This window comes from Tiliqua scincoides, chromosome 3 (genome assembly GCF_035046505.1).
Source record: "Tiliqua scincoides isolate rTilSci1 chromosome 3, rTilSci1.hap2, whole genome shotgun sequence".
Lineage (NCBI taxonomy): Eukaryota > Metazoa > Chordata > Lepidosauria > Squamata > Scincidae > Tiliqua > Tiliqua scincoides.
This window is the reverse complement of record NC_089823.1, coordinates 83,328,266-83,341,425: the sequence shown is the minus strand read 5'-3', so window position 1 is coordinate 83,341,425 and position 13,160 is coordinate 83,328,266. Positions and strand designations below refer to the sequence as shown.

The window sequence follows — 13,160 nt, the reverse complement described above, 5'->3', positions numbered from 1 at the left end:
TGAAGTTTTTAGATGTTTGGAGGCACAGGGGAGCCCTGTTGAGGGCTCCCCAGACCCCCCCCCCAGGACTCTGGTGCTGGCTGCAGGTAAATTTTAAAAAACCCCAACAGTGCAATCTCACTTCCTTAGACCCCCCTCCCCACACACACTTACCTTGGATCTCAAATGCCCGAAGAGTTTGAGAATCAAGGGCATACAGTTATCTAGTGATAGACAGTAATTGCCACTTATATAAGTAAGCATGGTTACAAAAAGTTTATTAGAAGAGGAAAACCAGAGGCTGAGCAGCAGGGAACAAGAAGAATTAGAAAAGATGACACAAAGCAGGGAATCTTACCTGTTCTTGGAATGAGAGAGTAATTCAACGCCAAGTGGGAGAGAGGCTGGTTGAACCAGTTCCTTCATGCACACAGGCTTACATCCTTGTTCACATTCTTGCTTTCTGTTGGGGAAGGAGCACTCCGTTTTATGGAGGTTCGTGGGCTATTTGAGAAAGGGAGAGATCAAAGCCTACATAAGCATAAATGAGGACCTGCAATTAGAATTTTAGTAGTATAAAAGAAAATAGCTCTTGTTTGTCCTACCCAATCTCTAATCCAGGGGTGCCCAAACCCCGGCCCTGGGGCCACTTGTGGCCTTCAAGGACTCCCAAGGCGGCCCTCAGGGAGCACTCAGTCTCCAATGAACCTCTGGCCCTTCGGAGACTTGCTAGAGCCCGCACTGGCCCGATACAACTGTTTGACCTCTTGTGAGAGCTGTGGGATGAGGGCTCTCTCCACGGCTTACTGTTTCATGTCTGTGATGTAGCAGCAGCAGCGAAGGAAAGGCCAGCCTTGCTTTGTGCAAGGCCTTTTATAGGCCTTGAGCTATTGCAAGACCTTCATTCATTCATATAAGTCCATCTTTAATATATTCATTTATGTAAACTTATGTAAACTTATTCAAATTTTAAATGTAAATGTATTCTTTTTTCCCCCAGCCCCCAGAACAGTGTCAGAGAGATGATGTGGCCCTCCTGCCAAAAACTTTGGACACCCCTGCTCTAATCCAATGAGCATCAGGAATATACCATAGTCGAGGGGTGGACAAACCCCAGCCCAGGGGCCATTTGCAGCCCTTGGGGACTCAATCCAGTCTGCAGGGAGCCCCCAGTCTGTTGGAGCCCACACTGGCCCATGACTGCCAGTTGCGACCGCCAGACACAAATTGCGGGCCGAGTTAGAGCAAGTTCTTTTATAGTCTCCATGTATTTCTGCCTTTTCCTGGGCATTATTTTAACCTCTCCCCCATTGCCTCTTAACAACTTATGTGCCCATGTGTTTCTGGCTTGGTCTATGTGTTTTCACTATGCAAGAGGTGTGTGGCAAACAACTCATAGTTCACATGTGGTTCTACATGCCTGTATTATAGTTCTCATGTGTATTATAAACTCCTTGTAAGAGACATGTGGTGGTCTTTGATAGAAAGATTTTCAACCTTTTTTGTCTCATGGCACACTGACAAGGTACTAAAATTGTCAAGGCACACCATCAGTTTTTTGACAATTGACAAGGCACACCGTGCTGTTGGTGGGGAGCTCACATCCCCATTGGCCCTATTAACAAATGATCCTTCCTCCAAACTCTCGCGGCACACCTGCAGACCATCAGTGTGCCACAGCGCAGTGGTTGAAAATGGCTGACTTAGCACCTGGCTGCAACTTGACAGCTGTCAACAGCAAAATTCATTCCTTAGTAATTCCTGGTAAACTGCTGGGCCCCTATATCCATGGGGGTTCATTTCTGCCCCCCCCATGGATACAGAAACCATGAATACAGGGGAGGTGCCTGTATAGAAAGCAGCCCCTGCACATCACCCTGCATGACCATTACATTACCTTTGTTTTATTATAGAAGCACTTGCAGCACAGGAGCCTCTTGCTTAACAGTCTTGATTGACTGAAGAGCAGAATGTGCAGGCATCTAGCTTGCATGCTACAGAGAGACTAACAGGAAGCAGAAACTCTGTTAGCAACCATCTGGCATGACTGGTTATGTACACTTTAGGCTCTTCAGTTCACCCATTTTTGCCCTGCCGCATTTGGTGTATGCATATATGTCACGTTGGGCAGAAATGACTTATAGCCCAAACCTGTGCTCCAGTGGCACGCGGCTGCGGTGGCACCAAAAACGTCTACTGCTGCATCCTGCGCACCAATGGTAGGGTAAGGGAAGTAGCCCTGCAATGAGGTTACTCGATTCACCGCTGACTGAAAGGTTGGCAGTGAAGTAAGAGTGTTTGTGTCAGGCGCCAAGCCCTACACAAACTCGCAGGATCCAGTGAAGGAGAGCTCCACTGGTCCCGCCTCTCTCCCTCTGTGTTCCCTCTCCCTGGCACGCCTCCCGCCTGCCTTCTTCCTGCCTCCCTGTTACACCTCCACCCTGCCTTCTCTCTGGCCTCCACCCGCCTGACCCCTCCCCGGAACGCCTTCCCCCCCTGCTTTCCTCTACATGGCTCGGTGGTCTTTGCAACCGCTGAGCGGCAGCGGCCAGGCACCTGTCCAGTGTTAACCCAGCACCAGCCAGTGCTGGGCTAGCACGGGCGCTGGCCCAGTGTTAGGCCTCACAAACATGCCTTATGGCACGTTTGCAACAGTGCGTGCCAGCATTAAGCTGTGCATTGAGCCCAAAATTGGGCTCTTAAGCAAGACTGTGAAAGAAACATCTGCACTGCAAGCACTTCTGCAACAAAACACAGGTAATGTAATGGGGGTGCAAGGAGCAGGGTCTGTGGATCAACAGATAACAGAACTCATGGATACCGATCTGCAGGTACGGGGGCCCGCCTGTAGCCTTTAATACCCTAACACACCCTAACATAACTGCAGTAGGCTCCAGTGCAGTGACATAGCCAATTATTGATTTGATGTTTTGGAATATACATGCCCAGTTCCTTTATCTTCAAGCATGAGCACCAGAGGTGATAGTGCATTATTGAGCTCCACGTTTTCTCCTGAAGCAGTTGGAATGCTGTTTATTAATGTGGAAGCCATGCTGTTTTACTACTGTCCAGAAATTTAAAACTTATCCATTGGCTCAGCTAAACTTATTAATGAGACACTAGCAGAAGCAATGTGTTCACTCCTGCCTTCCAAAGAAATATGTAAATCTTAATACCATAAAGATATTTTCCATGTCGTGTTAGAACTGAATAAGTTTTTTGTTTTGTTTTTAAGATGCTTTATTAGCACTTATTTCTTTTGGGCTCTGTAATACCTATTTGGATTTTCTTCTATCATCTGGTACTTTACTTGTGGAATTTATTATCTTAAAGACTGTAATACTTTAATTCTTGGGTTTCTTTTCCTAATCCTATTATATTTAATTTTTATTTGGTTAATACTTTGCCTGGCTAAACATAGTCAAACATTCTTCATGTGTGAGAGAATAAAAATCAATTAGTTTATTGTTCTCAAACTTCCTGTATCTTCAGAGTATAGGGTTATTTTAATACATTTATACTAAAGGACTAGGACCAGTCCCCAATAATATTATTGCAGTGTTCTTTCCTAAAACATATGTTGTGGTTTTGTCAGTCTCAATACCCCTATATCCATGGAGCCCTATACCCCCCAACTGACCCCCCATACCCCCTATACCCCTCATACTCCCTATATAGGGACCCCTGTACCCCCCAACTGACTAGAATATATGTAATATGCAAGTATTGCAAACTTTTTCTTTTACTTAGGTAAAGATAGGAACACTGTTTCATCTTGATTTATTCCTTGAATAGTTTTTACATAATGTAAAACAGTCCTAAATATGCTGGACTTTCAAGTAGCAATAATGTCTGTGCAAATATGGGCTCCATATTGACGACTGAAATTTAAGTTTTGCTGAATCAGGATATTAGCAAGTCTTTTTATTAATTAAAACATATTAGATATTTTTTTTGGCAGCAAAAGAAATGAACAATTTGCTTGTTGGAGGTGGAGAGCTTGCTCTGTTTCTCCACCCAGGTGTAATTTGCAGAGCTAATTAACCTGCTTGCAATATTATTAGCTGTGTAGGCTACTTTGGAACAAACATGCCATAAGAAAATATGTCTTTGGTACACTAGCAATGACTTTTATCTCTGGAAAAACAAGTTTCATATATATTAGAACTGAATTTGTGGCATACCAATCTTATCTGCGCCCTTCTAATTGAAATAATGTACACCTTTAGATTGAAACCTGTAATACTGAAATTAAATACTGAAATTAAATTAAATACCACAACCATGATTATAATTTGCATTGTTACAGAATTCTTCAGGCAAATATGCCTTTGCTTTAACATTGTGTGGACTGGACAAGCAACTTGTAACATGACAGTCTGGGAGAATGCAGGGACTATGATTCCCCTCTTAGGCTCAGAACCTAATCAACTTTCCTGCACTGACATAGCCGTGCCAATGGGGCATGTGCTGCATGCTGCAATTGGGTGGCAATCACAAAGGCCTTCTCAAGGTAAGGGAATGTTTGTTCCCTTCCCTTGGAGCTGCATTGCCCTTACCTCACTACTGGAATGGTTCCAGCACTGACAGAAGGACACTAACACACTTTCCAGCACTGATATAAGGGCAATGCAGCTCTGAAGTAAAGGAACAAACACTTCCTTACTTCAAGGAGGACTATGTGAGTTCCACCCAGTTGCAGATGCACAACATGTCCCATTGGCACAGCTATACTAGTGCTGGAAAGTTGGTTAGGATTTGGGCCTACATTTTTTTAGGTTATTTTTTGGCTGTTTTTGTTATTTGCATGTTTTATTCATTGTCTGTGATGCCAATAAAGGTTTCTGATCTGATCTATATGTATTGTTCAGATGCCAACTTATTTTATAGCAAAACTCACTGCTCTCTCTTTTCTTACCAGGATATCATTATGTGAATCAGCCAGAAAGGTATTTTACTGTACTATAGCGAAACTGATTCATTTGATGTGGAGATCACCGTGTAGCTGCTTTGCTAAGTAGGTTCATGAAGGATGCATAATACATTCATTGTCATTACTCTCCTGTTCCTTGGAATAATTTAGAAGAAGCATTTCACAATACTTTCCTGCTGCCATCGTATTCACTAGTAGACACAAGCCAGTATGGCTTGTAAATATATGACATGAGCACCGTCAGAAGAACTAGGCTTCCAAAGAGGAAGTTGACCATAACAACCAAGAGCAGGGCAGGGTCAGAGTAAGGTAGTTTAAACAATTGCAGCCAGGCACAGGCAGAGGTAATTAGAGTGAAGGCTGGAGAAGAAGATCCTTGAAAACAGCAGATAAAAGTCTTCATGCCCTACCTGTAGATATGAAGACAGCCTTCTCAAGGTATGACTGATCCTCCTGGGAGAGCTTGATTTCCCACACTTTAAGCCTGACTTGGTGTGTGTGTGTGTGTGTGTGTGTGTGTGTGTGTGTGTGTGTGTGTGTGTGTGATTTCTATGGGGGAACATGTCCCCTGAGTATTCACAGACAAAGCAGCCTGTGATACTGAGGAACCCAGTTTACAGTGGGATCCTGAGAATGTGTCCTCTCACACATAAATCAATGGAAGAGTGAATTAAATACAGAATTTCATTTCATAGAAATGAAATGTCTCGCAAATTAAAAATTTAACTGGTAAGTGAAATTTCAATTTGAGTTTTTAAATTTAGAATGTTTTAATGTCCTCATGATATACAGTTAGTTAAAAAAATAAAAGGGGAGGAAACATATTGGCATTTTGAGGGATTCTTTGAAAAGCTGAAAACTTGTTGCTTGGTCATAATCTAGCACAGGCTTTGGCGTTCTTATGCTTGTGGTTCTCAAACAAATGGGGCAAGCTCAAGACGTTTGAGAGACAGTGTCTTAAAGACATGGAGCACCCAGGCTCAAAAGAAATTTGCAAATCTATAACTGGGGTTATGGAAAGATAATACATTTTGGGAACAGATGTTAATGTACGTCAGCAAATTCAAATTAGTAGAATTTCCTTGAGTGTTTTTTCCTCAGTTCGTTTCCTCCTAAAATTCAGACTGTTTAGTGCACTGAAATTAACTTGTTTTAGATTTTGTGATGGTGGTGGTTGTTAAAGAGTGTCATTTCTTTCCCTTAATTTTGAAAAGAAGAAAAAAGCTTTACTTAGGCTGAGGATGATGCCATCCGCGTTATTATTAGAGCTAGGAGACAAATGCAATGGCTTGTTTCAGAGCAAATAACATCGGTCCAAAACAAAACTGTACCTCAGCAAAAGAATATCACTGGTTAGGTGGCATCTTCTCAGAACGGTTCTCAAGTCCAATGAGCTGTCTATTCCTGAATTCTTGAAGAATTGGATATTTATTTCCAGCATGTCAATACTCACCTGGTCACAGTCCTGGGTCAAGCTGAGCCTATGCCTAAAATGAAGCCAGATTATACCTCCTACTTTTTTTTTTTTTAACCTTTCCCCCCTTTTTTTGTCTTTGGTGCATGCCTGTGCATACCCCCCTCCCCCAAATCACAGTTCCCACCACATTCCTGGGGAGGAAAGGAACTGGAATAGGAAAGAAGGAAAAAAAAATGGCTCTTTTTCTGATAGCAGATATGGTGCAGTGGCTACCTCCTTTTCCAAATCCACCACTGTGATATTTGATGATGTTGCTGAAGAAGGAGATAAACTGCATCTGTGTCTTCCCATTGCAGGTGCTCCAAGGAAATGCGCAAAAGCAAGATCAGGCAGCAGCTGGGTGGAGCGACCAAGCAGGCAGTTGCCAGGGGACGTGGCAGGCAGGCACAGGGTGCAGGCCACTCTGCCAGTTTGCCCTCTCCCCCGCCCCACTGCTTGAATCAACCATTTCACTTGGCCTCATGGGTGGGACACTCCTGCTCTCATAGTCCAGCATTTGGACTTAAAATGAGCCTCAGCATTATTAGCCCAAGGGATACCCACAGACAACCGAGATGTAGCGTGGAGACTGTGAACAAGAACTTCTTTCTCTCTCTCTCTTTCTCTTTTTAAATAATCAGCAACTGTTGCTGTGGAATTCAGATTGAAACTGCCATGCTTGAGGAGGAGGTTAATGCCTCTCCTGTATGCCATTCTCCTATCAGAAATCACACAGGCACATTTTGTTTTCTCCCATGTTACCACACAAGTTTTTGTAATTTTCCTCCTATGGGGCGGTTGCAGTTGTATGTGTGCTACAGATTTTAATCAGGAAAATGGCACTAAGACAAAGGCTTTTTTTTCCCCATTGGACCAGTTGCCAGAAAAGCAAGTAGCAAGGCTAGTTTTACTTTATTTTTATTGTTTCCCCCTCAGCCATTTTTGTAAATCTTTACCTTAAGTTAACCTACATTTGTCCTGGTGTTCTGTCCCTACTCCAGCAGGGCCCCACTTACTCTTCACCCTGTGGCCCTGATTCAGAGAGCTCCCACACAGATGTAAGAATGAGTTGGCAGTCTATCGCTGCAATTTTGCAAACTCCGTGATGAAGAAAAAGTTTCCAGAAAACAAAACAGCCCTGCAGTTCTGGGGAGCAGTTCTGGAGAAGAGAAAAGCATACGGGCAAGAAAGGTGTAAAGTTTTGTGTAGAATAATGGGGAGCAACAGTGAAGTTAAGTATAATTCCAGAAAAATTCTGCTCTCAAATCATGCTAGCTTTCACATACTCAGAGATTTATTTTTCTTCTACCCATTTGGTAAAAGCAGATTGCAGGGTGACATGCCAAACTAGCATGTGCCCCAATAGGTGATGTATTACTAACGTCGCTACACAACAACCAACAAAACAGACAAAATACCAATTAATGGAAGCTGTCTGGGGTCATCATGACACTCCAGGTAATTTGTAAAGGATGTCTAAAACTACTTCTGTGACTCTGAAGTGTCACTGTTGCTCTGAGGGTAGAGAGTACTATATAAACCTGATTGCCTTTCATAGATACTGTTGATACTCCCTGAATCAGTTAATTTATCTTGATTCCCTGGTATATCTGTATTTTGAATAACACCTTTGAATTAAGGCCATTTCAGTAGTAATATTTTATATACTGTAAGAGAAATTTTCTACAACATTTGTACAGAAAGTTGAATTAAAGAAATACTGTAAAGATCAGCCAGTTATTCAGGCTTTGAAAATGTGTTAGAAGGTGAAAATGGATTGGAAGATTGTTCAAAACAAACTGGGCTACATTTGCTATGTGTTTCAAGAATGATCAAGTTGATGACAAGTAGCTAATAGGTGAGAAGACTGAGCTTACTTTCTTTCTCAGCCTGTGGAAGTATGCCTAAAAGATTACAGCAACTCATGAAGTGACAAATTGTGTAGAAGACGAGAAGAGAGTAAATATAGATAATGACAGATCATTGTAGAGCAGTGGTTCTCAAACTTTTAGCATCAGGACCCACCTTTTAGAATGAGAATCTATCGGGACCCACTGAAAGTGATGTCTTGACTGGAAGTGACATTATCAAGCAGAAAATTTTTTAACAATCCTAGGCTGCAATCCTACCCACACGAACCCACAAGTAAGTCCCATTGACTATAATTGTTAAACACATATGCATAGCAGCCTGCTAAAGGTACATATTTGTAACATTTCCCACAAATGCTGACATACCAGTCTAATATATTAAAAATAAAATATTGAAATGAATGGAGACTCACCTGAAATTGGCTTGTGACCCACCTAGTGGGTCCTGACCCACATTTGCGAAATACTGGTAGAAGAAATTGGATTTGTGGGGTGATAATCATAGTCTATAAGGCATATTAAATAGGATACTATAGTTTTCATGAACACTGACCTGTCCCTGTGATGGCTGTTTGCCAGAAACGCTCATATGTATATGGTTATTAGTGTGTTTGATCTGTTAGTACGTAATTCAGCCGTGAATTTTTCCCATCTCTCCAATGTAATTAGGTCTTTGTAGCAAGTTAGTGATATATTAAATGCTTTATGAGTTTTCTTTCTTCCAGCCTCCAGGCCTATCCCATTATTCAATTCTGGCTGTACCTGCTTTCAGGAAATACAGTTCAGGTTGTTTTTGTTGCTTCTCCTCTCTTTCTTTTCATCCCTTCCTCCACTGCACACTGAAATTGATGAAAACTGCTTGAAAGAGAACTACCATGTACAACTCCTGTTTCAGTGGCACTTAACTTGTAATATTTCTCCATCTATTGCACCCAAGAACTCCCTCTAAATGGCATACAGTCAGTTCTTGTTATCCACTAGGGTTACTTTCCTAGAAAACCTAGTGGTTACCAAATTAAGAGTAGCCTATGAATCAGCCTATGGGGAAAATAGGGTTAGGTTCCAGGGGACCCTTTTCAACGTACACTTTATGAACTTTATGAAACTGAATCTTAACTTGAAGTATATTGGGATGGGTGAAGTGAGGGCTCATCTACATCTCCACCATCTAGTGCTTCCTTTTCCATGTTGGATAACCCTTGATGTGTTGAACATTGTGGAGATGGTGATGGTGATTTCTCTGTGCTGGCTATCCTTCAACTCATTGAAGGCTGCTGGCCCAACAATGAGGCCTGAGAGATCAGCAATGAGGATGTGGTTGCTTCACTGTCCTTTCAGTGCTTGGAGGTCTGCACTGGTGTTACAGTCACAGCAAACTGTCCTAATTTTAAGTGAAGGTATAATGTTGCTTGCAAGCTTACTTGCATAAGCTCCAAGTCACTATACAATGAAATAGTTTATATGGTTACATATCTTGGTTCTGTTTGCCACAGAATTGCTCTGAGGCACTTAAGTTTCCTTAGGCTGACTCAGGTAAAAGATAGTCAAACAGTATTGCTCAAAGCAATACAGTGGGCCCTCAGCATCCATGGAATTCCATTCCCAGACCCTCGGCGGATACCAAAATCAATGAATGGTAAAGTCTGCTTTAAAACTGTTTTAAAAAGTTTTTTAAAAATGCATTCCCTTCCTAAGCACCATAAATCACACAGGCTGCAGAGCAGTCTCTGGCTCTTCCTGAAGCCACCTATAGATCATGCCGAATCCCACAACCCCCTCCCTAGTCCTAGAATGCATTGTGGAAGTTTCCCGCTGGGCGCATCAGGACCAAGGGAGGGAGTTGCAGGCCTCAGTGCAACCCGGAAGTGACTTCCGGGATTGCCAGAGACTGCCTGAGGTCTTGGGATCCACAGATCTGCAGATGATGGAAACTGGATACGAAGACAGCAGATAAGGAGGGAACACTACACTAGGAAGATGAAGATAGAAACTGCAGTTCTCAAAAACATCTTTGAAAGTATAACAAAGTATATTTGTAAATGTTTCCTCTCCCTAAGATGTACAGTAATGGGAGCATAGCACTTTAGTGGTGTTTTGCTACAGCAGTCGTTCATATGGTGTGATTGGCAGCTGTGGTAGCCAATGGGAGCAGTGCATCCTGGGTAGCATGGGGCTAATCAATGATGTCTCTTTTAGTGTTGTTTCACACACCACTCTACTTTAGGGAAACATATCACTTGTACTATCAGAGGCAGCATTGCATTGTTCTTGTAAAAATGACTCCATTTTGTATTTATGCATGTACCTATATAGTATTTATGCACAAAAACATAAATGTGGCTGTGAAAGAGCAGGCAATGGCAAGTGCCAGTATACTGACTGTGACACTCTAGAGCAGTGGTGTCAAACATAAGGCCCACAGGCTGGAGCGGGTCGCTGAAGCTCTTTTTCTGGCCCTCAGGCTCTCCCAGCACCACAATTGGATGCAGAGCTAGGTTGAGATGTTACTGCTGAAAGGGCAGCCCACCTGATAATTGGGCTCTTGAAAATCTTGAAAATATGATCGAGATTTGCATTTTTCCTCTTTTCATTTGAAACTATGAGTGTTAATGAGAAAAAAGTGTTTATTTCTGTTTGTGACCTGCTTAATGACATCATTTCTGGTCCTCAGCAGGCATCATGAATACTCTTTGGCCTGCTGTATGAAAAGAGTTTGCCACTCTTGCTCTGGAGCAGGGGTGCCCAAACCCCAGCCCTGGGGCCACTTGCAGCCCTCGAGGACTACCAATTCGGCCCTCAGGGAGCCCCCAGTCTCCAATGAACCTCTGGCCCTCTGGGGAATTGCTGGAGTCCGCACTGGCCTGATGCAACTGCTCTCAGCATGATGGCCAACTGTTTAACCTCTCGCGTGAGCTGTCCAGCTGTTTGACTGTTTGCATGAGCTGTGAGACAAGGGTTCCCTCCTCTGCTTGCTGTTTCATGTCTGTGAAGCGGCAGCGGTAGCAAAGGAAAGGCTGGCCTTGCTGTGTGCAAGGCCTTTTATAGGCCTTGAGCTGTTGCAAGACATTCATTCATTCAAGTGCCATCTCTAATATATTCAATTATGTAAATTTATTCAAATTTGAAATGTAAATTAATTCTTTTTTCCCTGCGCCCCAACACAGTGTCAGAGAGATGATGTGGCCCTCCTGCCAAAAAGTTTGGACACCCCTGCTCTAGAGTCACCATTAGAACATTGAACATGCCTATTGGAAAGGGAGTAGGGTTGTATCTGCTCAAAGTTATTTGTACATTCACTAGAAAGTGTGCAAGAGGCTACATGTGTACAGACCATATGTATGTAGACTTTACCCATGCAACTAGGAAACCTTTTTAGAGCCAATGACCTCAATCGTGAAAATAGGACTTAGGAATATGAATTCTGTATACACATAGGCATCAATAGGGGTAGTGCCAATGGCTGCAAGTGGGTATGATTGTGCACATATTCAGGTAAACTATGAAAAGTGCTAGTTGTGACTAGGGATATGCTTGACAATTTATTACAACGAAATGCGAGTAATTCTTTTCAGCTCTGAGACTCTTAAATACAGGTCATGTCTCATTATCTGCTAGGGTTCCATTCCAGAACATCTAGTGCAGGGGTGCCCAAACCCTGGCCCAGGGGCCACTTGCAGCCCTTCAGGACTCCCAGTCTGGCCTGCGGGGAGCCCCCATCTTCAATGAGCCTCTAGACCTCCAGAGAATTGCTAGAGCCCATGCTGCCCAATGCAACTACTCTCAGTGTAAGTGCGACTATTTGACTTCTTGTGTGAACTGTGGGATGAAGGCTTCCTCCACTGCTTGCTGTTTCATGTCTGTGATGCAGCAGCAGTAGCAGTGAAGGAAAGGCTGGCCTTATTTTGTGCAAGGCCTTTTATAGGCCTTGAGCTATTGCAAGACCTTCATCCATTCATATAAGTTCCATCTCTAATATATTCATTTATGTAAATTTATTCAAACTTGAAATGTAAATTAATTCATTTTTTCCCCTGGCCACTGACACAGTGTCAGAGAGATGGTGTGACCCTCCTGCCAAAAAGTTTGTACGCCCCTGCTCTAGTGGATAAAAAAAAATGGAAAAATAGATTTAAAGACCCACTTCCAGGTTTCTTGCCCCACCATTGCTCCTAATAAGGCTCTGCTGATACCATAAAATACCATAAAATATGTTAAATGAAAATATGTTTTGATTTTTAAAAAATCAAAAATTGCGTCCCTTTACAATTATGGTTTAAAAACAGCTTTTCTTACTGTTGTTCAGAGGCAGTCAGCAATTAGAAATGCAAAGCACCCCTTGTGTTTGCCTGGCTCAGCTGAAGAATAGAATGATCACTTGCACGACTGTCTCTCTACAACAGTAAGAAAAGCAGTTTTTTAAACTGATTTTAAAGAGATGTATTTTTCCCCTTCTCCAGGGATCGGCACATTCCTTCTCACTTGCAGTGGCCATTCATGTTGAGTCAAATCCGTGTATAACAAGGTTGGACCTGTATCTCTTGACTAGTGCCACAGTGCCATTTTATGTTACTCTGTATATTTGGACTAAGAACAGTGTCCATCACCACCCTTCATAGCAGTTCTGAGAAGAAATCTACACTAGGAGTTCTGCTGAACGCTCACTAGGCCTTAGTCATCAGCTGAGAAATTGCCTTTTGGTGTGTTTTTGCTTGCTTGCTTACTCTTTTTTTTTCCCTGAGAGTATGGCAGCAGGTGCACCCAGCTAAAGTGTCTATTATTTTTAATTAGAGTGGCAAACTCTTTTCCTTAAGGCAGACACAATGCCAGCTGTTAAGACTATTCTGTTCCTGGAACAGAGGCAACCTTTTTCCGTCATCATGTATACTTGTTGGTCTGTTCTTAAAGACCATCGTACAGTGCT

At 42.6% G+C, this 13,160-nt stretch overlaps 1 protein-coding gene across 2 annotated transcripts in view; it reads left to right on the top strand.

Moving 5' to 3' along the window:
• The window catches only part of STS (steroid sulfatase), a 107,958-nt gene that overhangs the window by 9,376 nt on the left and 85,422 nt on the right, over positions 1 to 13,160 (top strand). Inside the window, exon 2 of one of the 2 annotated variants that reach the window (XM_066619356.1) lies at positions 4,901 to 4,996. In XM_066619356.1, coding sequence (XP_066475453.1) covers positions 4,965 to 4,996 — 32 coding nt within the window. In that variant the 5' untranslated portion in view covers positions 4,901 to 4,964. Of the gene's footprint in view, positions 1 to 4,900; positions 4,997 to 11,993; positions 12,025 to 13,160 lie in introns of those variants that run through there. The other variant, XM_066619357.1, reaches the window with a different exon arrangement.